This window comes from Physeter macrocephalus, chromosome 10, assembly GCF_002837175.3.
Source record: "Physeter macrocephalus isolate SW-GA chromosome 10, ASM283717v5, whole genome shotgun sequence".
In the NCBI taxonomy this organism is placed as follows: domain Eukaryota; kingdom Metazoa; phylum Chordata; class Mammalia; order Artiodactyla; family Physeteridae; genus Physeter; species Physeter macrocephalus.
Window position 1 is genome coordinate 62,564,877 of NC_041223.1, and position 26,849 is coordinate 62,591,725.

The window sequence follows — 26,849 nt, forward strand, 5'->3', positions numbered from 1 at the left end:
AAAAAAAAAAAATGGTTCTGAAGAACCTAGAGGCAGGACAGGAATAAAGATGCAGATGCAGAGAATGGACCTGAGGACACGGGGAGGGGGAAGGGTAAGCTGGGACGAAGTGAGAGAATATGTATACGTACAGCTGATTCACTTTCTTATACAGCAGAAACAACACTGTAAAGCAATTATACTCCAATAAAGATGTTTTTTTACAAAAAGTGTGTATATGGGGCAGTCTCTACATTACCTGTGAATATAAAGTGAAGTTAACGAATAGACCAAGTAGTTTCAGGCTATGGAAGGGAGAAAAAAAATGTCTAGGGGGGATGAAGAAGGCTTCTGTGAGAGAGGACACAAGATAAAGTTTTCAAAGGTCAGATGGAAAAAAAGAGGAGACAAAAAGCACGATCTTGGGGGATTTCATAGGTTTCCAAATCCACAGAATGGTTATCACGGCCTGCAGCACATTTTAGTAGGAAAGGGACTGGATAAGGGACAGCAGGAAAAAGTAAAAAAAAAAATAGTTTGTTCCCTGAGGATAACTTGATGGTTCTTATGACACATCTTTAGAGCCAAACTGCATGAAGTCTGGTGAGTAGTAAAAAAATTGGGCCTTTTGCCAAATAAAGGGAATATCCCAGATTATATTATCAGTAGATTAGACAGTGGAAGAGCCACATGCGCAGATGTGTGTGTGTACGTTTGCTACATTCTCACGTAAGTTACCAGTTGCACATAATCAAACAGCACTACCCCTCCACCCGCTTTTCTATTACTTGTCCTACTTTGTGCCAATTTCCATTTTTCTCCCCAACACCCCTTGTTTCACTGTTCTTCTTTAAGACATGGGATAGGGATTTGTCAAAGTCAATGAGCACTTTATTACAGTGAGAACGTTCCGTAATGAACAATTCAGCAATTTAATGAGATTCTGTAGATCTGTCTCCAGCCTGTCCATCAAGTTTCACTTCTATAAAGCACCCTGACACTAATCCTCTGGCATACCCAATCTTCACCCTGGGCTGAATATTAGATTCTTCCATGGTATATTGCATTACTAGTATAACCTCAGCAAAAATGATGAACTTAACTATACTTGAAGCAATATAACTGGACTGATTTGATTTTTATCTATTGGGTTGAGTGCGAGGGAATTACTTATTTACTAAGATAAAGCAAAAACAGTTTCTTATTGCCTGCTGAATGACTAAATTGATAATATTTATGTGAGTCTTTTAATCCTTTCTTGAGGACCAGGTATAAAAAAACATTGCCTGCAGCAGAAAGCAGCTTTTGAAATTCTACCTTATAAAATTAGTAACACTTAGAGAGGCAATTATGATAACTCTCATGTGAACAGTATGGAATTTTTTGGACACTCACACATCTGTACATTACCATGTCGATATCAGGCAGTGCCTTCAACTGTGCCACAAGAAGAGAAGCCACAAGGATGGTTGGCTCACATCTCAATTAGGTTAGAAATAATTAAACACAGAATTCATTCTAAGTCTTTGTTTTTCCCTTTGGGAAGGAAAGAAAAATTTGGCAGTTCCTCACTTTGAGCTGACCAGAGTAATTCTGATGATTTGTGTTTTCCATAGATAATCAAAATTCATACCAAAAACTCACCCTTACCAACACTTTTGACCTCTGCCTGAACAATCATTATGAGAAATACCTAAGAAGCAGAAAATAATTTATGGCTTGTATTTTTTCACTGATATTTTCTTCTCAAGACAGCGTGGAATACTGGAGATGAGGGCAGGTGTCAACAAAGCTGGATGTGAAGGCTGGCTCTGCTCTGTAACCCTGAGGCAAGACACTGAAGCCTCATTTTGCTTGTCTGGAGGATGGAATGATAACAACCATCCTTCAGGTCTGCTGTGATGATAAGTTAATAAGTCTGCAAAGAGCCCGGGTCCTGAAAGGCCCTCAGTACACTGCAGGTCTTATTATCCTCACTGGTGGAAGCAACAGTGAAGAGGGAAGTTGCTGATTAAAGTAAGATAAAGAAAGAAATAAGGGAGGAAGGCACTGGGAAAATTAGCAATCAGTAGAATCAGATGCTGATAATTAACAGCTACCTATGACTCCATTTTGTCCAGAATTAAAGTATTCCCTGAATGTCATTTGATAAGATACAAGGTATTCATTGCCTCATCAGCTAATAGAAGACTTCACATTTTCCCTTGTAGTCTGTATATAAATATTTTTCAAATGATCATGAAATCTTGAAAGTATGGCACCCTAGAAGTGACAGGATGGCTTAGCCACTGCTTCAGAGAGTAAGACAGACAGTATAAGAAGCAGGGGAAGATGGGCTCTGACTGTTTCCCAAAGACACCGTGTGGATTGTTCAAGGATAGTCACTGGGGATGAGCAGAAATGGATTTCAATTGAAGAATCAAATTGAAAACACAAAACATCCTCCTGTCCCCTAGGCAAAGGGTATCTGAAAAGAATGCTATGTCAGGTGAAAAAGCAGGGCTTAGGAAAATAGCAATGAATGCAGAATGAACTAAGGAGGGAGATTTTTCCACTGTGAAGGGAGGAGAACTTCCTCTCATTTAAGGTCCCAGCTGCTCTGTACTGCAACAAAGAAATGTTTCTGAATTGTTTCCAGGAAAGCCCAGAATTTATTCTGATTCCATTGGTCTTAAATAGGCATAAATACCACTTCACAATCCATCCTTCTCATATTCAGTTTAAGTAACTATGTTTCGCAGGGGAATAAAAACCCTTGACTCTTTCTGAGGTAACCACCTTAGTGGGCTGAGGCCTCAAGCCTCAAGGGCGGGTGTTCTCCAGTTACTTGCCCATCAAGGAGCACTGACTTCTAAGACTTCAATTCCAATGTGGACCAAACCAGACAAAATAGTTGTCGTCGTTCCTCAATCCGTTAACATTTAATCATTCCTTTTAATCATGACTTCACGCCAAAAGAGGACCCATGCAGAGTGCCCTTACCTGCCAGATCTGCTCTTCACTCAAGGAGGTCAGGCGGTCGCTCTTCAGGACCTCCTGAAGCAGACAATAAGGGAGCGTTAGAATGTCTTCTGGGCGACTCTTCAGGAGCTCAGAGAGATGTTTCACTAAGAAATCGATCACTGCCTTCTCCAACAAAGTGAGGTTAAAGAGGTCAGCAAGTCTGTACAGATCCAAGTAATTAAAGCTATTTAATTCCTGGTGCCAAAAAAAAAAAAAAAAAAATGGAAAAAAGATCTCTTAGAAATCAATCCAAGAAAGAGCAAGCAAGAAATTCAGACTGACTCCCTAAAGTCTGCATGACAGGAGTGGGAGAAAGGGAACTGCACTCCACTGATAATGTAAAAAACAACAACAACAAAATCCGCAATTATACAGCTCTGGGCAGAGAACTGTTGTTCTTCTAGGATTTAACATTTTTCCTTACTTTGCCCCTCTTAAAACCAATATACTTAAAGACGTCTTTAAAAAAGGGACTGAAAGGGGTTTCTGGTTTTACTGGCTAAAATGTTACTTTGCAACTTTTTAGAAACATTTTACCAAAGAAAACAATTTGTCCACCATATTTTACAGCTCTCAGGTGGTAAGTTTTTTCTACTAAAGATAATATGAGGGCAGGTAGAGCGGGAGCCATGACTAGATGACAAAAACTATAGCCCTACTCTTTTTCTAAAACTTCAAATTAAGTACAAATTTGAGTTAAAAACAACCTATCCTGACTTAATGAGCTAAAACAAAGATTTTTACATGTAAAGTCTCAGGAAGTGAAGACATCTCACAGATTCCTGTCCTGAATAATTCTATATTGAATCCACCTGAGATGGACGATTTAGAATCGTTCTTTGCTTTTTGTTAGCCTCAAAAATTCAGGCAATCAATGACAATCTTTTCAAAGGGTTTCTATAGCAATGCTTCATTGTGGGGGGATTCTACCTGTCTCTACAAGTTCTCAAACTCAGAGCCAGAGCTCTAAAATAATGCCCCCAGAGAGCCAGGACACCTGTGAAACCTTTGCCTTGTAACTCTGCAAGAACCATAGTGGCATGCAGGTTTGTTGATAGAAAACTTACCTATTTCAAGTAGATTGAGAGTGGGCTGTGTCCTAGTTTTCCCTCATTTTCAACTTGCAATTATTATTACAATATTTTCTAGTAACTTAAGGAATGCAGAATACCATCAGATAGCTATTTCACTCCATTGATTTATTAAGTATTTTCAACATACTTATCCCTTTTTCTAGCAATCTAACAGTATTAAGAACTTTCTAAAATCTTTAGATTCTATTTTAATGTATCTGTTTCCATAAAATTTTAAGGTTTAAAGGAATATGTTCTAAATCAGCACTGTCCAACATGGTAACCACTAGCCACATGTGGCTACTGGGCATCTGAAATGTGGCTAGTGTGATTTGAGATGTGCTGTAAGTGTTAAATATATACTGAAAGCAAGGAGTAAGAAAAATAGAATATAAAATGTCTCATTAATAATTTTTACATTCATTGTATGTTGAAATGGTATTATTCTGGATATAGTGGATTAAATATATTATCATTAACTTCACCTGTTTCTTTTTACTTTTTAATGCAGCTACTAGAAAATTTGAAATTAACATATGTGGCTTTCATTAAGTTTCTATTGTACAATGCTGTTCTAAATAATGAAATGTATAATGAAGAAAGTGTAAAAACAGATCTCAGAGAAACAGCTGCATCATCACCACGGCTACCTGATTCTTTTGTTTGTTTGTTTGTTTGTTTTGTTTTACTTTAGATTCTATTTCTTTCGGTGGGAGATGACGCTTTAATTACATTCGTAACAGGAGTCAAGCTAGATGACTTCAGGAATCAGCCATAAGATTCTGGCTCTTAATAGCTCTACCGGCCAACACAATTGAAAAGGAATAAATACTTATCTATAAAATGAAGTTTACCACAGTTGACCACTAAAATCCATTACAACTCAAATATCTAAGGGTCCACTCATAGCCATTCAATTAAAATATCTGGGCTTCCCATCCAGCAGATTTTATCAAAGGAATACTGCATATTTTGCCTCCAGCATCAGGTTTTTCAAGTAATGTTTAAACTTATTCTTCAAATCTTACTTTTTCCTATTGGTAAATTCTACGACGGGAGGAAAGATGTAACTCTTGCACATGGAGCCTGCACAACGAACTTTAGGACCATCTCCTCGGGATGAATAAGTTATTTCTGGTCAGTACATCTATGAAGCCAGTTTAACTGCTCCAGGACCCGATTTCAGTGTCCCAGTAAGTCACTCTGCAGTCCCCCAGACGCGTGATGGGGGTCGGGGAGCGGTGTCAGTGCCTTTCAGGTACCCTGGGCGCATGCGCAAGCCCTGGTTCAAGGTCCTAGGGCAGCGCCCAGCCGCACCACACAGAAAGATGAGCATGCAGAGGCGGAAATAAGCTAGCTCTGTAAAGTAAAAGGTGGATGGGCACAGCTGAGGAACAGTGTTTTTTTTCCCACTCGTTCTGCCAAAAAGACTGTATACGGCTGTGAGTTTGAGGCTGGACTATGTAGTGGCAATCAAATATTCTTTATTAAGCATCTTTATATCTTTGTATAGAGACACTGGGTTTCTTCTGATTAGAAGCCTGCAAACTTAAATACAGGCCAATTCAAAACTGCGGACAACCAGAGAATTAATTTAATTTAATACAGGATTTTTAAAAGTGTGCTTCTTTTCTGCTGTTTCTTTTGAGTGTAATTATTTAATGCCTGCTTCCACAGTCCTGAAATGTTTTTGTTTCCAAAGGGTATAATTTTATATAACTCCCAAATCCAATCTAACACAGCATTTGATATTAGTGGAGAACTAAGGCTAAATGCACAAGTGTCAATGGCTAAGTGAAGGGCAAAGGGGAACTGAACTGACACATCCCCGTGTACAAGAGAAACAGCAGTTAAAAGTCTCCTCCTGGACTTCCTTGGTGGTGCAGTGATAAAGAATCCGCCTGCCAATGCGGGGGACACGGGGTTGAGCCCTGATCTGGGAAGATCCCACATGACCCGGAGCAACTAAGCCCGTGCGCCACAACTACTGAGCCTGCGCTCTAGAGCCCGCGAGCCACAGCTACTGAAGCCCGCGCGCCTAGAGCTCGTGCTCCGCAACAGCAGAAACCACCGCAATGAGAAGCCCGCGCACCACGACAAAGAGTAGCCCCCGCTCACTGCACCTAGAGAAAGCCCGTACACAGCAATGAGGACCCAACACAGCCAAAAATAAATAAATAAATTTTTAAAAGTCTGCTCCCTATCTTTACCTTTTCATTTCTTCTCTCTTCTGCTTAAAAACATAATTTCCCCAAATCTCCTGTGCTTTTTATGTATGTCAAAGGTTTCCGTTCCCCTTGCCATGCATACTTAGCACCTCGGTCGTTACACTGTTTAAACTGGAGAGTTGAGGGAAAAAACAAAACCTTCTTTGAGGTCTTGATACCACAATATACGTTCCTCCTACTGGAGCCAATGTGTTTATGTGAGTCTTAAGCAAAATCATCACTTCTTGTTCTTTTGGCTAAGACCATATGCAAGCAAAATAATCACCAATAATGCTGCTTTTAAGGATTCCCATTAATGTGATTAAGGAGGTGGGAAGCAATGGTTAAACTGCATTAAATGCTCACCTGTAATACTCTGCACGGAAAAAAAATCATCACTGTTATGAAAGTAGTGCCATTGTTTCTGGTTATAAAAAGTAATAAATTTGTCCATTTCATAAAATTCAGGAAGTACCAAGTATGGAAAAGAAAACAAAAATGATTCGTATTTCACCATGCAGAGATAATCACTATTAATGTTTTTGTATATATTTCTAGACTTTTTTCAAAGAAGTCTTTTATATATCAAAGAAAGAGAAAGACCAATTGTATTCAGGAGCAGAACAAACTGTCAACAGCCATAGGCACTTGGAGGCAACCCAGGTTGGTGGAGAAGAGCAAAGGCCATAGAATCAGGTAGACCTGGTTCAAATCCAGTGCAAATTCTTCTTGTTGGCTATGACCCTGGGTCAGTCACTGATCCTCTGTTATTCCCCATTTACGAAATGGAGAGTTCACCCAGTTCACAGGGTCGTTGTGGAGATAATGAATCAAAAGCACTAACCGCGCGGCTTGGCACATGGAAAGTAGACAGTAGATTTGGCAGGCAAGGAACAATAAAGTACATTTGAGCATTGTTGTTTGGCATCCATGATCCCTGATTCATCACTGATGCAAGCAGGTCAAAATAGAGAATGTGGTCCCTTTAGGTATCAAAGTCTTAAGTAAGCTGCACCATTAAATCAGGGAAAAGGAGGATAGCCAGAGTAAAAACCATGCAATTGAGTTGTAAACTGATTACATGTTAATGCCTCTCACATCTATATCATTAGCCCAAGTCTCTCTCCTAAGCTCTGAATTCATTTTCCCAACTGCCGATAAGAGGACATCTTCTCTTGGATATTCCACAGCTATACTGAACTCAACATGCCCACATTGACCTTATTTTTTTCAAACTTGCATCTTCTCCTCGTCCTAGCTATGAGATTGTCTCCCTTCTCTTACATTCTGTGATGTAGAAGTCCAAGTGCCCAAGCAGAGGCAGTGGTTTTGAATTGAAGTTACAGCTCAGCAACAAGAAACTCTCTTGAGTGAAAGGAAAATCTTTTTCTTTTCTTTTTCTAAAAAGGTTTCATTTCTGTCACACTGCCTCTCGCTTGAAATTTAGTTTCTATTCAGAATTATGGTGCATACGTTGTTGTTCTTTGGGGAATCTTTTTAAATAGTATTTATTTTCCTCTGGTTTAGGGCTATTGGGCTTTTCTCTTCCCTTCTATTTGCTTCTTATAGTGTGAACGACAAGTTAAATAACAGAAGAAGAACCATAAAATGTGTCCCCAATACTATACCAGTCATGGAATAAATACCAGTTTTCCAACTGCAATATTTCTTAAACCTTATATATTCCCCAAATTCAGTCTTTTGGTGTGGCCTATTTCTCTAATTAATTAAAATGGTTATTCCCCAGATTAACTATTGAATATGGTAGGGAAAAGAAAGCACAAGAAAGGGAAATACTATCTTATTTTGGCTTACATTCAAATGTAATTACTTTTGTGAGGCAAATTATTGGGTGGTGAGGACATGAGTGAGAGGAAGTAGGGCAGTTTGGGGGCGTGGGTAAACCCTGTGGCCCTTTTACCAAACCAGGGGAGGCAAAAAAAGTCCACCTTTGTGATGGATGTCTCCTGGTGGGGTTCTCATCTGTAGCTGAGTGACTGGCCATTGTATTAGCAAGTGTCTTTCAATATCCCAATTAAGCAAGTACTAATAATTAGTGATGAAACTCCATACAAGACTCTCTTTATATTATAAAGAGAGATTAGAGAAGATTTAAGCCTATCCCTGAACCAATGTCACCCAGACTCACTTGCATTCGAATACACTCTCTTGAATGGGAGAAAATGGTGCAGACTTGGAGCTGAGGTCTGCATGTTCACTGCACGTAACCCACAGCCTAGCTCATGTATGCCACAGCCTAGAGACGGGTTGATGTGTGCCAACAGCGATACAAGCTGAGGATCAATAATGCATATTTCTAATACATAGTCTATCTTAGTTTCAGTCACACCCATGTTGTGTCCCAGCCTGTCAGTAACCCCTTGACCATCCAGCACTGCAGTTTAATCATAGCCCTGGCAGGGGAATTACGCGGAACACAGAAAATATTTGTCATCTTGTGATTGCATCTACTGTAGACTATCCCCAAAATCTGCCCCACAAATACTCTTCTTCAAATCTAAGAGTCCTTGTTAAACTGACACGATTAGGAAATCTGATGAAGATGCTTTAATACTAAGGATACCCATGCAAAACATGGCCTTAATAACACCTATTTCTCTTGTTGGCTCATGTAATTCTGAGAACATTACTAACTTACAAAACAAAAATAAGCATCAGCAACCTGTACTATAAGAATGGAAAACTATGACTTATGCTCAAGATAATAAGAGACCTCTCTCAAGGTCAAAATAAAAGTAAATGCCATTTTGATTTCCTGAATTCCCTCCTCCCCCTTCTAAGATAACCAAATTGAACAGGATTCCACATTTTTCTAGGTAATAACACTCAAAAGATGTGACTATTTTGACAATGCTGTGTTTCACTGTTACAATTATAACCTTTCTTTTCCAATTATTGATGCTCTTCACTTATACCCCCTTCAAAATGTCACCTCAATTACCACATGTCAATACTTTACTACAGACAAAGATGGTCAGGAGAGATAGTGATTTCTATGCCTCTCATGTAATAGCATGCATGAAACTTGAAGTTCTATTATAAAATGTTGATATTACATCACATTCTGAGGAGTTCTCTAGATGAGAAGTCACCCTTGTTACAGAAGTCAAGAAATCTTTTTTTAAAAACTATTCCCGGGACTTCCCTGGTGGCGCACTGGTTAAGAATCCGCCTGCCAACGCAGGGGACACTGCTTCGAGCCCTGGTCCAGGAAGATCCCACATGCTGCGGAGCAACTAAGCCCGTGCGCCACAACTACTGAGCCTGCGTTCTAGAGCCCACGAACCACAACTACTGAGCCCGCGTGCCACAACTACTGAAGCCCACGCGCCTAGAGCCTGTGCTCTGCAACAAAAGAAGCCACCGCAATGAGAAGCCCATGCACTGCAACAAAGAGTAGCCCCCGCTCACCACAACTTGAGAAAGCCCGCACGCAGCAACGAAGACCCAATGCAGTCAAAAATAAGTAATTAATTAATTTTTTAAAAAAACAAACTATTCCCAAATAGGTTCAAAACAGCCTGATACAGGGATTCTGCATATAATCAAATCAGTATGATTTGAGTTTTAGCAATGTTAACCAAAAGTTAAATAAAACTATTGTATTGGCTGCTTACAGAGACCAAGTACCAAGTTAGACATAATAAATCTGAAGCCCTTTGTCAGTAAGTCCTAATGCTTCCCACTTCAAGTCTCCTGTCACATACCAACGAACTTGTCACTAAGCTATTCGTGCATGTATCTTCCAATAAGTAAAAACATTCCTAGTATACTAGTAAGAAGGTTTTACATCTTATGCTTTTTGTATCCTGTACAATGCCAATCACAATGCTTTATCACAGATTGTAATTTAAAAAGTATTTGTTGGATTATGAATTTTAAAAAGCAACATGTTTTTAAAAAGTTGTTTTCTGTTTTTTGATTTTGTAAAAAGCACCCCCATGACTTCAGATGGAAAGAGGAAATGACAGTTTGGGTATAGGTCTGATTTTACAATGGGCAAAATGAACAGATTGCTCACAACTAACTGAGAAAGGTGCTCTCAAATATTTGATCTGAACTTAGAAAATTCTCTCTTGATGCTAACTACCCATCAGGGCTTTTATATAATTGGTAAACGTGGGGGAACACCCACTTGTGGTGCCAGATGCATCGGGCCTGGCTTCCACAGTGAATCTCGGGTCTCCTGTCTTTTTACATGCTGATTTTTCTTTCCCTCTTAGAATGTCAAAAAGGAACCTTACTTCTCTTTGTATTTAGTGATAACCAGAAACATATAAATGTCTATGCTGTTTGCCAAAAGTATATCAAGCATTATCAGTGTTGGGGAGGAGGACGACAACCGGAATTAGATTCCTCTTCCTAAGAAAGACAGACCACTCCAGCGGGAAGGATTGTTCCTTCTTCTGACTTCTAATTTCAGGAGCTACTGGTATACTTGAATATTTACTTCACCCTTTGCCAGTGGTTACATACTTTTTTCCCTAGTTGTGTATAAAGGTACAGACTCTATCTGTACTTTAGATCTTCCTCTCAGTCTTCACAAAGAGCACTTTATACATTTTGATTGATGGATAGTGGGTAGATAAGAAAGAATATGAGACCTTTAAAAAGTCAACTTTTATTGCCTTTACTTCTTAGTTTACAGGAAAACACTGATTCTCCTGCTCCTCTAAAATTATTCAAATATTTAAAATATTTGAATAGTAAATATTAAATAAATTGATTAAATATTTTAATCTTTAAATATTAAAAATGCCTAGAATGTTAGCCACTCTGGAAATAAATATGGCAGCCCAGAAAGAGAGAGAGAGAAAAGAAATAGCTATTGCCTAAACTTTTCACAACTGTATGTTGTTTGGGGGCTACCATTCAATAGCAGGTGTATTGCCATTTTATTCTTTATGACTCAGAAAGATTGTAAGTTCAACTTGTTGTGCATGTTTATTTGAGTTTATAATTTTATATTTTCCCTGTCGCTTTCACTAGGTTGTAAGTGTGGAGACAAGGAACTGGCTGCATGCTTAGTTTGGAGTTGTAGAAAAAGCATATGATTTTTTTTTTTTTTTAAAGAGTTGTTAAAATAATTTCATTAGTGTATCAGTCTAGGTTCTCCAGAAAAATAGGAGATACAAAGAGAGACAGATTTTAAGGAATTGGCTCACAAGATTGTGTGGGCTGGCAAATGTGTACAGCAGGTCAGCTGGCTGGTAACTCAGGCAGTAGTTGAAGGTACAGTCTTGAGTCACAAATTTGTAGATCAGGCTCTCTGGCTGGAAATTCAGGCAGCGTTTCTGTGTTACAGTCTTGAGGCACAATTCCTTCTTCTTCAGGAAGTCTCAGTTTTTATTCCTAAGGACTTCAACTGATTGGATGAGGCCCGCTCATCAAAAGTGGTCTCCTTCATTTAAAGTCAACAGATTTTAGGAAAGCAAATGATTTGAAGCTGACGCATATGGATAGCCTCAGCAGGTGATTAACATCTCATTAGAAAAATCGGAAAGGTGATCTGTGATAAGGATTTCCAAAAACATATGTAACGTACCTTCCACATAGTAGATACTCAACATACAGTAGCTGTCTCATTATTATTATTCCCTTTTAAAAATACTACCAACAGTGCTTAAGCTATAGCTTTGCATATTCCACAAATTTTACTCACTGATAGGGTAAAGAGAAGAAAACACTGAATGTCTAATATGGGCTTTGTTTTTCTACAAATAACAGAAAAAATCAAAGTTGTTGTGTAACATCATTCATTTCTTTTGTACTTAAAAAGCACTTCACCAGAGATAAAAAAGGAGAATAGATTGAGACATTATACTGGACCATCACCAAGTATGTGTTACTATAATGTACTCTGGTTCCCATGTTCTATACTACACACAGCAGAAAAGACACACAGAGAAATCTAAGGATGGAGGAGCTGCATTTCTTTATGACCTTATTTGAAAGATAAACTCCTCGGAGAAATACAATTTATTCAGATTATCAAGACCCTGCTGTGCAAATCTACATTCTGGGAGCACACTATGGAGATCAAAAAATATTTACTTTATTCTGTTGGGTATAAAAGCTTTTAATGAATGCATAATTAAGGCAAAAAAGAGTGTATACAGCTTTAGAAATTCCACTTCTGAGCCAAGCCATTAATATCCAAGGCACCATACCCAGTTGTGATTCCACCTGTTTCCTAGTTGGATTACAACCTAGTTATAAATCAAGGTATTACATGACTACACGACCTCGTGCTGCAGAAAAGGACTGCACTCCAGGACTAGAGAAAGCAACATAAAGGGCTTTGTTGTGGATGTGTGGTGAAGGGCTGGCCCTTTGGAACATGTTGAAACAAACAAATAAACAAAACCCAAAACCTTGGGGTGAATCATGTAGGAAAAAAGTCATCATGCATATCATGTACATAAAGGGACCTGTAAGTTTTCTCCATAATATCTTATATTAGAGTTGATGGGATAAAATCTAACAGTTATGGAAGAAAAATATGAGCAAGTCATTGACAATGCAGGCCAGATTATTTGTGATATGATAAAATAATGTAAAACCAGGTATTTTTATTTGTATAAATAGAGAGAGAGATATAGTTATATCTGTATACAAACAAACATATCTGGACAGCTGAATGCAACTATATATTCATGTATTGATACAAATATGCATATGATACAGTGTGATTAAACTAAAACAAAACATTAGCAGCAATTCAAAAATACAAGAAAAAAACCCAGCATGCTCTAATTCTTGGAGTCTTTGAAGGCCTGTTTAAATATATTTGTGCTGTATAACAGAGGAATTCTACAATTAGGTTACTAGCACATTTTCATAATCAACTGTATGCATAATATCCAAGGCTCATGAATAATTTTATATTGTTCCTTGGGAAAGTCTGTAGTAAGCTGGAAATCCAGTATGAAGGAAGCACAGAGACACAGCCATCATCAACAACTAATAATTCTGGCCCCAGTCACGATGTGCTGCAAAATGCTATTGCAAAGTTTACTAGAGCTGTCTCAGCACATCAGGTGATTACCACTGAACTATGGACTATAAAGAGGAAATTAATGTATACTTTTCTTTCTTTAATCAAAAATAGTCTATCTGAGCAACTGGAGCTTTAAAACGAAAATTTCAATAATCACAAACCTTTTTTGAATGATGAGAGGCAAAATCAGGTTAAAATTTTTTTAAAGAATAGTAGAGCCTGGAAGTAATTCTGGTATATTTCCTTACTTAGTGCTGCTACCCAAAGTCAGCTGCTGAAAATTAGCCCCATTCCACAGAATTTCAATAATCTCTCAGTTATCCACATAGACTTTCGTCTTAATCATTATTATACATAAGAATGAAGACTGGTAAGGTTTTTTGTTTCAAGTCTTCATTGTTTTGGCTTTTTATATTTTGGATGCTATGCAGGATATATAATATCAATATTTTACATATTTATATATTTTATATATAATGTAAATTTTTCATATATTTATAACTGGGACCAGTTCAAATTTATCTCGATATCATGACACTTTCAAAATCTGAATATCAGTGACTTAACAGGCTGGTAACTGATGTGAATTGCGGTGGCAAGAGCATCTGAAGCAGTGGTTCTCAAACTGTGGTCCCCAGACCAGTAACATTAGCATTACCTGAGAACTTGTTAGGATGCAGATTCTCAGGCTCCTCCTCAGACCTCATGAATCAGAAACTCTATGGGTAGGGCCCAGCAGTCTGCTTTAACCAGCTATTCAGGTGATTCCACACACGGTCAAGTTTAAGAACCACTGATACAGAGTACACATTTGAGTGAAGAAAGAAATGACTCTAACCTGCATAAATATATTCTTACAGCAGAACAAGATGCATGACCCCAGTCCCTAATCCCAGACTCTGAAGTGGGCAAACATTATACTCAGCGTATGGAGCTGAGGCCACAGTACCTGAAGCTGAATTAACAACACATAAGCAGTTATTTCCCAGGGCCTGAGCACATGTCCCTCGAAAGGCAGCAAGGAAAAGGTCGGCAGCCTGCTCTAAAGGATATTTGTGGAGGGAGAGTGAGAAAGGGGGTGGGGGAAATGTCTAGGAAGGAAAGACACCTGGAGAGAGGGAGGCATATGGACAGCAGTCTCCTTGTAAGGACTAACTTAGATCTTTCTTCTGTTAAACAAATGCACTGCCTGTATTTCCCCTAGTTGGGGAACTTAGGATACCATGCGACTGTATTACAGAAAATTCCTATCACAGGGAACTCTCTTGGCACATGTAGAAGGAACGCAAACAAACGTGTTTCTAAGCAACTACTATGCACTAGAGCTAGAAATAAAAGATTTTTCCAATTTCTCCTTGAATTCTGTATATGAGGATGCAGCAATATGTTTTATTTACAGGAAGGGCAGGGGAAACAATAAAACAAAACTTCCTATCTAAAAAGCAGCAACGCCATTGTATATATGTGCCACATCTTCTTTATCCATTCATCTGCTGATGGACACTTAGGTTGCTGCTTATATGCAATGGAATATTACTCAGCCATAAAAAGAAACGAAATTGAGTTATTTGTAGTGAGGTGGATGGACTTAGAGTCTGTCATACAGAATGAAGTTAGTCGGAAAGAGAAAAACAAATACCGTATGCTAACACATCTATGTGGAATCTAAAAAACAAACAAGCAAAAATGGTCATGAAGAACCTAGGGGCAAGACGGGAATAAAGACGCAGACCTACTAGAGAATGGGCTTGAGGATACGGGGAGGGGGAAGGGTAAGCTGGGACAAAGTGAGAGAGTGGCATGGACTTATAATATACACTACCAAATGTAATATAGATAGCTAGTGGGAAGCAGCCACACAGCACAGGGAGATCAGTTCGATGCTTTGTGACCACTTAGAGGGGTGGGACAGGGAGGGGGAAGGAGGGAGACGCAAGAGGGAAGAGATATGAGGATATATGTGTATGTATAACTGATTCACTTTGTTATAAAGCGGAAACTAACACACCATTGTAAAGCAATTATACGCCAATAAAAAATAAATAAATAAATAAAAAAGTAGCAACACCAAGTATTATGTTGCTTTTAAAAGCATCAATTTTTACTATTTATTAAAGTATAATTTCAGTGTGATGTTTTCACTTATCAGAGACAGGAAGAAAGTGATGGTTCATATAATTACTTGTGACTTTTTTTTCCTAAAACAATACATGCACTTCTACAAAAGCTAAGAGAAGTGGCGCAGAGGAAAAATACCTTTTACAGAATGGTTATTATTTCCAAAATATTCAGGAGCAGCCTTGTCCAATATGCTGTTGATTGGAAGTAGGTAATAAAGTTTGTGACATTTCCAGGAATGAAGAAAGATAGGAGTGACGGAAGTGGGTAGGAAGGTTAACTGTGGAATTAATAGAGAAATTCACAAGTGAAGCATGCAATTCTACTGGCTCTGGTTTTCAGGGTACCTACTGCGTGTAGGATGCTATGCTATAGGATACTCTGCATGCACTATCTCATGAACACTCCTAAGATGTACATTGTATATACAGTATCATATCTGTGTCACATCTGTATTTGTGGGCAAAGAGGTTATGTAACTTGCCCAAGGTCACACAACTCTGGGACATGAACTTATATCACAGGGAGATAGATAAGTAAATCAATACAAATAATACGGTGTGATCAGCACTCTGTTAGAATGCCTGTAATTAATGAAGAGGAGGGAAATCCAATTCCAACTAGGTGGATTTATCAGGCAGCTCTGGAAGAGGAGCTATAACACATGAGCAAACTACTTGCAGGTTAAAGAGGAACTCATAGGGTGACATAACAAGGGAAGAATAATCCATGGAGAAGAAGGCTTCATACAAAGAGGTTTGGGCTCGGGGACATGCATGAAGTTCACAATGATTGTGGTATAGCATGTGGGTAGTAACTTGTTTTTTTTTAAAAAAGAAGGCTAAAGTGATAGGAAGTTTCATAATAAAAATGGAACCTGTGAACCACTTCAAGAGGAATGAACCTTGTTTTGAAGGAGGCACTGGGGTGAGGCAAGAGTGAAGGCAGGTAGGTCCATTGGTTAGCAGGAAGTTTCTTTAGTCCAGGAAATAAGTATTGAAGATTTGAATTAAGGTGGTGGAAACAGAAATAGAGAGAATGAGAGAGATGTAAAAAGTTAAGGGAGTTCACCCAAGCCCTGCACTCAGACATTTGTAACAGCTTAATCGTAATTGCCTAAACTTGAAGTGATCAAGATGTCCTTCAGTAAGTGAAGGGGTAGGTAAAGTGTGGTCCATCCAGACGATGGAATACTACGCAGCACTAAAAAGAGAAGAGCTATCAAGCCATGAAAAGACATAGAGGAGATTTAAATGCATATTACTAAGCAGAAGAAGCCAATCTGGAAAGGCTACATACTGTATGAATCCAACTCTATGACGTTCTGGAAAAGGTGAAATTGTGGAGATAGAAAAAGATCAGCGGTTACCAGGGGTTGGGAGGAGGGGAGAGAGAGAGGAACAGGCAGAGCACAGAGGATTTTTAGGGCAGTAAGACTATTCTGTATGATACTGTAATGGAAGATACATGTCATTACACCTTTGTCCAAACCTACAGAATGTAAAACACCAAGAGTGACCCTTAGTGTAAACTGTGGACTCTGGGTGATAGTGATGTGATAGTAGGTCCACCAATTGTAACAAATGTACCTACTCTGGTGGAGGATGTTGGTAATGGGGGAGGCTATTCATATATGGGCGCAGGGGGTACATGGGAAATCTCTGTATCTACCTCTCAAATTTGTTGTGAACCTAAAAATTACTCTTTAAAAACAGTGTATTAAAAAAAAAGTTAGGGAGGTAGAATTGAAAGGTTTTGGTGATAGCCTATGTGTAGCACAAGGAGATGGAATATTTTAGGATGACTCCTGGGTTTCTGGCTTGGGTTAACACTCAGAAAGGTCATATGCCTGTGGGATATCCAACAGGAAATGCTGACTAGGCAGTTGGCTTAGAGACGATAAAACATGCTATCCTTGGGTACAGTAAGAATAGGGCACATGAAGGAGACAAGAAATTAAAAGGAAAAGGTTAGAAACCTAGTTTGTAACCAGGAGACAGGGATCCAGCTTGTGTTTTAGGGAAAGAAATTGTTTTGTGGGCTGGAAAAATAACTTAGGTTGTACAGCAAAGTATTGATTAGTTTTAGTCAACAGACAGGAAGCTCAGTTGAGCTAGTGTAAGAACATCTAGGAAAAATCATCCAGATCTGAATGATGGCTGTGACAATGAAGAAAGAGAAGAAGGCATATGTGAGAACAATTTAAGAGGCTAAACCAATAAAATTTATTGAGATCATGGAGCGACATAAGATTATGCCAAGGTTTCTGGTTTGGGTTACTACAAGGATAATGGTTCCTTAACAAAGAGCGGGAGGAGGAACAGGTGAGTAAGACTGGGTGACAGTGAACTGAGATGCATGTGGATGCCAGCCAAGTGGAAACAGCTGAACACAGAGCTTGGCGCTCAGGAGAGGAGACTGCAATCCTCCAAATGTGGATGAAAGAGAGTGACGGTGAACAGAAGAGAAGAGCACCCACATGGCAACACTGTACCCAGAAGGATATTCACAGAGCTGATGGAAGAATTTGTAAAGGAACTGAAAAGAAGTAGGAGGAGAACTAGGAGAGAGTCTTGAGAAAATAGAAGTGTAGGAAAGAAAGGAGCTAATAACCACTGTCAAAAGGCTGTAGAGTGGTCACATTAAAGACCATAAAAGGCCCAGTGCCTTTGACGATTAGGAGGCTTTGGGGACCTTTACTGGAAGAGCCTTTAAGGAGTAATGAAGGCAGAGGACTGAGTTCAATAGGTCTGAAGAATGAATAGGAGGTAAGGAAGTGCAGACACTGTTCCCAGTTTGGTAGTGAATGGAAGGAGCGAGTTGTGATAATGAGAAAAGAAGAAAAGTTTCTCCCATCTTATTGATCCTATTTTTAAAATGAAAGGAAGGTGCCAGTGGAGAAGACACTGGAACCATGGGAAACACAGGAGGTACCTGATGCATCAAGTTGCTGAAAGGCAGTTTAGCCTTAGAGAATAGGGCAGACGTTTAACTATGGGCAGAAATATTTGCAGGTGGAGGGTGAACAGGAGGATGAATATCTTAAATGAAACACAGATTTTCTTTTAATGCCCCTAATTTCAAGTATTGATAATGGAATTAAGTGAGATTGATTTTGTTTGCTTTGTTTATTGATTCTGAACTCTAGCATTAGTAAAATATTGGAAACATCTTATTTTTGAGAATAGGCTGAAAGTGATTTTTTTTTAAATTGCCCACCACACAATAGTTAGCTTAGAATAGAAATTACTAATATTAGAAAAATCCTTCAAGACAATCTTTCTTGTCTTTAAAAACTCACAAACAAGGAAGACACAGTGAACCCTAGATTACCCACATAACAAATTAAAATGCCAAAATGACTTCCTTGGCCAGCCAGTGTGTCTCTGGGCTATCACTGACATCCTTTGGTGTGGGCTTAGGGAAGAAAAGCCAACATAATAGCATATGAAAAGATTAACTGGGATCCTAAAATGGCTGCTAAAAAACTTATGATATATTTTGGAGCCAAATATTAATGATATTTGAAAAATTTGATATTCTGGATCACCCATGCCAGATAGCAAATACTCATGATTAGAACAAATAATTAGTAGCTGGCTATGATTTAGTAGGGCTGATACATTTCTCTTTCTGATCATTTTCACTGACTTAAAAAAAAATCTGAAAGATTAAACTGTTTGTAATATATTTTCCAAAATTCGTACTTTAACTTTCTCCAAATACAAGAGTATCAGCTCTAGTGAACTATGGAATAGCACTCAGTGTATTTGATTAGGGGCATATTCAATACATATGTTGCTATAATCATTTGTCTTATCTAATGCGGGAAAAAAATAGCTCAGCAGTGGAGAAAAACGAGTGTAAGTTATAACTTCTCAATCTTAAGGATAAATTATTCTATTCAGAACACCCACTATATATTATGTATTTAGGAGATACTGCTAATTTAATAATTAAAATTATAGTAATACATTGTTTGGAAGAGATAACCTCCTATAAGTCATTGTAGTATTACTTAGTTTAAAAAAATGATAATCCATTAAGAAATAGTGTAAAATATGCAAGATCTTCAGTGCCAAATGCAATCCCCATAGAAAGTATTTTCAACTTAAAAAAAACTGTATTCAATGGGTAAAACTAATGTAAGACTGACTTATTAACATATTTTCCTCCCGTAATATAAAATTTCAATATTTAAGCAAGAAAAAAATTACTGAATGGATGCACCATTCCTTCCCTCAACACACACGGCTATGGACTGAACTGTGTCCTTGCAAAATTCATATGATGTTCTAAGTCCCAGTATGATGGTATTTGGCAATGTGACTTTGGGAGGCAGTTGGGTTTAGATGAGGTCATGAGGGTGGGGCCCTCATGATGGGATCAGTGCTCTCTAAGAAGAGACACCAGAGGGCCTTCCCTGGTGGCGCAGTGGTTAAGAATCCACCTGCCAATGCAGGGAACAAGGGTTCAAACCCTGGTCCAGGAAGATCCCGCTTGCCGCGGAGAAACTAAGCCCGTGACCGCGCTCTAGAGCCTGTGAGCCACAACTACTGTGCCCGCGTGCCACAACTACCGAAGCTCACGTGCCTAGAGCCCCTGCTCCGCAGCAAAAGAAGCCACCATAGTGAGAAGCCCACGCACTGCAACGAAGAGTAGCCCCTGCTCGCCGCAACCAGAGAAAAGCCTGCACGCAGCAACGAAGACCCAACACAGCCAAAATAAAATAAATAAGTTAAAAAAAAAAAAAAAAAAGGAGAAGAGACACAAGAGAGCTTGCTGTCTCTTTCTCTCTGCCATGTGAGAACACAGGCAAAAGGTGGCCATTTGCAAGCCAGGAAGAGAGCCCTCATCAGAGCTTGACCAGGTTAGCACCTTTATCTTAGACTTCTAGCCTCCAGACTGTGAGAAATAAATATCTGTTTAAATCATCCAGTCTGTGGTATCTTGCTATGATAGCCCAAGCTGACCAATACACACACTGAGCTCTTGCGATGCGATGGGAGGGAGGGGGTAAGATATAAAGAGATGTAAGGCATGACCCCTGCCTTCAAGAGTCCCACAGTATAACTGGGGTGGGTAAGACACTTTCCAACCACATTAAGCCCATGAGGAAATTGATGCAAAAGCAGCACTCAGATACTTTCTGCTTCTGCGAAGCAATTTCAAGAATCCTGTGTTTCTCAGAGTTGAAAGGAAAAAAATATTTTCTAAGTAAAAGAAGAGTAAAATCACCATTTATGTAAAAAAAACCCAGAAATACCCAGAATTCTTCCTAATACCCTCATGAGAGAATAACATTCTTTAAACCTTTGTACCTTCACTGAAGAGAAAAAATGACTAATTCTCATGGTAGCCCATTTAGTGTAAAACTAAATGAAGACAAGGGATGACTAATAAGCATCAGTCACAGAGGAGGGAGATTTAGGGCAGGAAGTCACTTCCTCCCTCCTGCTCCCTTTACTTGGCTTCTGAATGATTAATAGTAAGAATTTTGGCTTCGCTCTACGAGACGATCCAAATGTGCACACTGTAAACAGAACAACGCCTTCAATCTGGGGAAACGATCTTTTATGCTTGTAAAAGCAGAAAACAAAAACAAATGAAAACAGAATAGAACCCCCCCCAGACCCCCATTTTCGTTACAGTGATAAAATGCTCTACCTAGAGCACTCCTGTCCCTTTCCTCTCACATCACAGCAGCACGTCTCCTCTTTCAGGTCACGTCTTCCCCATAAAAGTGCTAAACTAATGCCGCTTAATGACAAATTAATGTCCATGAATAAAAAATACACCTCTAATAGCATAGAGTAATTTGCCATTACAATATCATCATTGGACATGCCCCTGGTTTAATACGATGTATTTAATTCATAACCTAATGAGTGATATATAAAAAGAGGGAGATGAACCCTGCAATTACATTTATGTGAGTCTGTCACCTTATTTGTAAAACCTTAGAGTCATTTACATTCAAATTAGAACAAATGAGTGATTTCACAAAGTGCAGTGATAAATGACCACAGCAGCCCAAGACAAAACTGTATTTCCTGTGAACACATTAACAGTTTCCTATTATTTGTTAAAAATTACAAGGCATATTGCCCAGTGTGGTGTGAATAATGACTTTTTTACTGATTAGGTCAGAAAACTAATATGTAGCAAAATAAATAATTTTTCTTTTCATTTTTTCTGATTTTTGCTTTAAATTAACTACTGAATTCTGGTGGATTCACACTGCCACCTGCTGCCTAGGAGTAGATACTAAAAGTATATCCCTATCAAAAGGAGTTAATTCACCCCTTTGGTGGTCTTACTCAGAAAGTTTAGTGAGGGTTCTTTCCTGTCAATATATTTAAATTGCATTTCATAATAAAGGCCGATACTTGGCAAACAAAAAGAACACTTGCTAATCAAATAATAGGATATAGCATTTATTTGGGGGAGAGAGTACACAATGCACAAACTTTTTTTTTGAAAGCTAATTACAAAAAAGGACATTTTCAGCAAAGCATGTGTATCTCCTAATATATCACTTTCAGGGGATACAACACAAAGTCCAGTGGCCATTACCCCGATCTTATGACAGGGGACGGTTTGGAAGGGTGGTGTGTGTGTGCGCGTGCGCGTGTGCACGTGCGTGCGCACGCTCGCGCCCTACTCCTGACCCTTGGTACAATCTGAAGGCAATGACTGAAGGCTCTGCTGGTCACTCAGGACCTCTACCACCTAGTCTTCCCTCCCAATGACAAATTCCAACATGAAAGGAAGGACTTAGGGTCCAGAACAGAGCAGACTAGGAAAGGCATGAGGACTGGTGATGAGGTTGGGGAAGAACAGGCCTGGCCTTGGAGATCAGGCTAAGAGTTTCTGCAGGTGAAATGATGCTGCCAAATGGTCATTAAGGGAGCTGGTAGACATTTCGAAACCCGATCAACATCCTAGTTCTGAATTTAAGTTTCTCCACCTGTAAAAATAAAAGAACTCTCACCTGCCTTAAGGGGTTGCTTAGCAGAGGAGAAATGAGAATCTTTGTGCAAAACACTCAATACAGACAGGCTCTCAATAAATGCTGGTTCTCTTTCCTGGGAAAGATAATGATGGCTCTGGGGACTATGGTTTGGCATAGATAGAGGACAGAAACAAGCAGACCCCTTAGGAGGAAATTATGAACTCTTATAACACATAGCTAATGATGGTGAGAGTCTAAAGAAAGGTAAGAAAATCAGCAATGGAGAAAAGAATCAGGTCTGAGAGATATTTGGTAGGTAGAATCAACCCAACTTGGTAATTGATTGGATATGGTGGTGAGGAAGGGGTCTGAGGCTATGTCCAAATTTCTAGACAACTAACAGATTGATGGGTACCATCAGCAGAGAAAAGGGCAGGTTTTCTCATGTTAGGTTTGAATTGCCTGTGTGATATTTAGGTAGAGATGTTCAGAAGCTAATTTTTAAAAAGGTTAGAAAAAAAATCAAAGTTTGGGAAAACAAACTGTACTCAAAAAGTTTGTAATGTTTACCTGAGGGACTCGGTAAATCAGTAGACACATCAGAATCTCCATATCCATAGCCCATCTCTCTGAGGATGGTCTGCAGAGATTCCTTTACAAGATTTAACATAGTGAATGACATTCATGTAAACATGCATACACTGAAAAACAAGAAAATTTACGCATTTTACTCGGCCCTTTTTATACACAAATATTGCTCTTTAATGAATTGGTTCATATTTCTGATGAAATTTTTAAAAACAGCACAACGGACAAGGAAGAGGAGCTGAAGGAGGAAAAGGGAAAGAAGCATATTCACACTTTATTTGGGACTGAATCTCAGCAGATAAGTCTGACAGGTCATGGTTATTAATGATATATAACACGACAGGCTACACAGGACAGAGTCCTACAGCATTTCATTGCGAAGCAAGTGAGAAAGGATGCAAACTTGAGCAGTGGTCTGTAAATCCCTCATCTTGGGATGATGGGCTATTATTGTAGCCATTCCCCTTGTAGTCACCCCGCCCCAAATCATTTAGCTGCTTTCATTGCCAGGCTACCAGTTAATCTCAGCAGCATGCATGGAGAACATGTGTGTTCTCAATGACAGGCCTGATTAGAGGGCCTGGAGCCAAAAATGAATACGGGGAAGACCTCACAGCCTGGGAAGCTAATTTGATGGCTGTCCTCACTGACAAGAGGGGCACTGCTCCTGTGGTGTGGGGTCCTGGCCCTCAGCAGCCTGCCAGAGGAAAAGCAAGAGAAAGCAGCCCACACAGTGGCCTCAAAGTATCCCTTCCCTTGGCTGGGGGGGAACAGCAGCGTCTAGGCATGTGCAGAAGAAGCTTCAGGTCAATGCAATAGCCAATGGCCGCGGAAGCTCAGGGAGGCTTGCGGGTGGTGGGGAGCTCAGGAACTGCCCACCCAGCACTTCTCCTGGCATACACTTCTTAACCGCACTGGAGGACAACAGGAGGTCTACTGAGAGCCGAGGTCTACCCTCCACATCTCTGAAATAATGGTAATTTGAGAACAACAAAACAATACCAGACAACTTAGGAAAACGGTTTCACAAACTCCTCATTGGGCAAAGTACCGAACAAGAATCGAGAATATATTAGCCTTGGTTGACGGTTGGCTTAAAATTTCTAAGTACATTTTAAACACTGAAGATTTTTCATTTTAACAGAAAATATTTTATATACCCAATAAAATGATTCCATAGGAAATTAAAAATCAGTTGAGCAATAATACCAAAAATCGTAAATAGGTATAGTTATTTAACTATGTCAAAATATGAAAGCAGACTGACCCCTTCTGGTAATTTGATAATCCTAAAAGAGAGGCAGGGTATATATTTGAAAAGGAGTGACATAATGAAGGTTTCTGCATACACATGGTTTTAGTCCTTAGAGTCCAAGTTTCCTTCTACAAGTTGGACATCTTGCAACATCACAGATAAAAAGGAAAAGGAAAGTTACATAAGAGAATGAAATGCAAACATTGGTGAAAAGACAGTGAAAATTCTAACCACTGCTCAGGCAGGCTAATAATAAATGAACTGTCCACAAACTACATCTGTCTGCAAGCTACATTTTTTTCCTCAGCAAAATAATGAATTGCAAGAATTAAATTCCAAAGTGCACACAAGTCACCTGGTATCTCAACAGGTTCATCTGATGGGATAGGGAAAAATACCCATGAACTTCCAACGTTCATCTGGAATTCTCATTTGGAGAATTATAGGTTTAAGTTCACACACACACACACACACACACACACACACACACACACACTGTATAGATACTGTATTTTAATGTACATCATGATAACTATAGCACTATAACCAAACTTTTGTCAACACACATCATTAATTATTACCTGCCATGGAAAAAGTGAATCAGGTGATGATGCTGAAAGCACAAGCTGCAATATTTGATGTAGAAATGTCAAATAAAAGTAATTTCAATTTCACAAGTCAAACACACACCTCTGAAGTCTTGTAACCTTTCTATGTTATTCCCATTTGTTACTTGCAGAAAGGGATTAAAACAGGTCTCCCATATCACCCAACAATATTGAGGGGAAAAGAAAGGAAAATAAGATAAAAGAGCTAAACATTTACTGTTAGATTAAGTATGCTGAGATAATGATAAAACTTTCATATGCTGTATTTGAACTGCTCCTTAGGTGAACATGGCTGACATTCTTCACACTGTCTCCCTAGGAGACACTGGTTCCTATTTCCTGAGGTTGCTGGGGGGGTGAAATAAGATGATATATGAGAAAGAGCTCTGGAAATGACCTAATGAGTAACAGAAGTAAAGGCTATATTTAGAATTAGAGAAATTATTAGGAAGGAAATAACGTAATTAGGCAGAAATAAATAGGATTTTTCTACTTACTAATAGCATGTCATGTGCACAAGGACAATAGAATTAAATTAGGTGGATTTATTATTTTTTTAAAGTTTATTTTCACTGTTGTCATAATGCTGTAATAAATGCAAGTTAAAGGTCATACGAGTGGAATAAATGGGAGGGTCTCAATGTAGGGGGTTAGTACTTAACTCTGCAAAATAAAAGAGAGGCACATCCGTACTATCTGCCTAAGATGTCCCATATCTTCCTATTGAAACAAAGGGTTTTCATCCAAGAAGAAAAAAAAGATCTTCGGAATCAGAAAGGCCTATCACTCACCAGCTATGCCACTTTGGGCAAACTGGGTATATTTCAAATCTATGAATTTTTTGCCTATAAAAATGTGCAACGTTGTTGTGAGGACCAAACGTGAAGCATCGGTGAGCAAACAGCAGGTGCTCGGTGGATGGGAGATTTCTCTCCCTCCCCCTCGCAGAGCCTTTCCTGAAACCCTAGCAAATCAGGGCAAGAATGCACAGATCACTCATCATTTCTCCAGCATTTATTGCCAGGGAAGTTCATGCAGCAATTAATTATGTATGACTTCATGATATGTTAGCTACTGTTACTGAAATCTTAAATGACTAACCAACTTCTCAGGCATTTCTGCAACCAGAGAGCATTGCTTCAAATCAAGACCCTTCCCAGCGTCATCTCCCAGGGCCCCAGTAGTGAACCCTGTGTGTGGTTGTTGAGTTACTCTGTCACCCAAGGGTAGTGAGGTGGGCAGGGAGGGTCGGGGACAGGAAGTAGGACATGAGAGCTGCAGCTGCCCTCTTAGAAGCCTCTCAGCCTGTGCCCTGGAGAAATTCTACCACCACAGGCCACATTTCCCACCCACCACCCCGCCTTCCATTTTACCTGTCACTGGGCTCCAGTCGGTGGGGTACTGCAGGGAGAAGGAATGTGCAGGGCATACTAGCAGGATGCAAGCTCACATACCTGGATGAGATAGTGGGAACATAAATTGAGAAGCTCCAACAGCTGTAGGTGACTGCCAGCTGCTAACACATCCTGGATCACGCCTGGCTCCAACAAAATCTGGTTTTTTTTAAATAAAAGAAAACTATCAGTCACTTAAAAATTAACACTTGCTTACTATGCAAATACACTGTATTTAAATTGCTGCTTAACATACTATATCTGAATTAATACTGTTCCTTATTATGGAAGTCAGTTCTTTTTTTTTCTATTCTGATTAATGAGCTGTGGCCCTTATTCTAACAGCTAAGTTCTCATTTCCAATACTCATATCCGGTGTATAAGGCTCCATACTTAACCACTTATTTTTGTAGGAGGATATGAACATTTGCAAAGAACAATAGTCTTCAAATTCAGTTTATGATGAATATAATCTTATAAACACAAAAGAACTGAATTTTAGTTTTTCAAAGTATATTTCAGAATGCTATTCTTCAGTAAATCACAGACAGTATGGTTAACAGGTATTTTAGAGAAATGGGGCTTACAGTTCTCCTTGAAATACGGGACCAGAGGTGGATATTACTTTTTTTTTTTTTTTTTTTTTTT

General features: G+C 39.1%; 1 protein-coding gene across 8 annotated transcripts in view; it reads right to left on the reverse strand.

The window, feature by feature from the left end:
• Nucleotides 1–26,849, reverse strand: part of KLHL32 (kelch like family member 32) — a 233,856-nt gene that overhangs the window by 77,780 nt on the left and 129,227 nt on the right. For 5 of the 8 annotated variants that reach the window (XM_028494634.2, XM_028494633.2, XM_028494635.2 and 2 more), the window contains 2 exons: nucleotides 26,262–26,360; nucleotides 2,962–3,015 (listed from right to left, as the gene is read on the reverse strand). In XM_028494634.2, the coding sequence (XP_028350435.1) occupies nucleotides 2,962–3,015; nucleotides 26,262–26,360 (153 nt within the window). Of the gene's footprint in view, nucleotides 1–2,961; nucleotides 3,178–26,261; nucleotides 26,361–26,849 lie in introns of those variants that run through there. The other 3 variants (XM_055087616.1, XM_055087613.1, XM_055087615.1) reach the window with 3 other exon arrangements.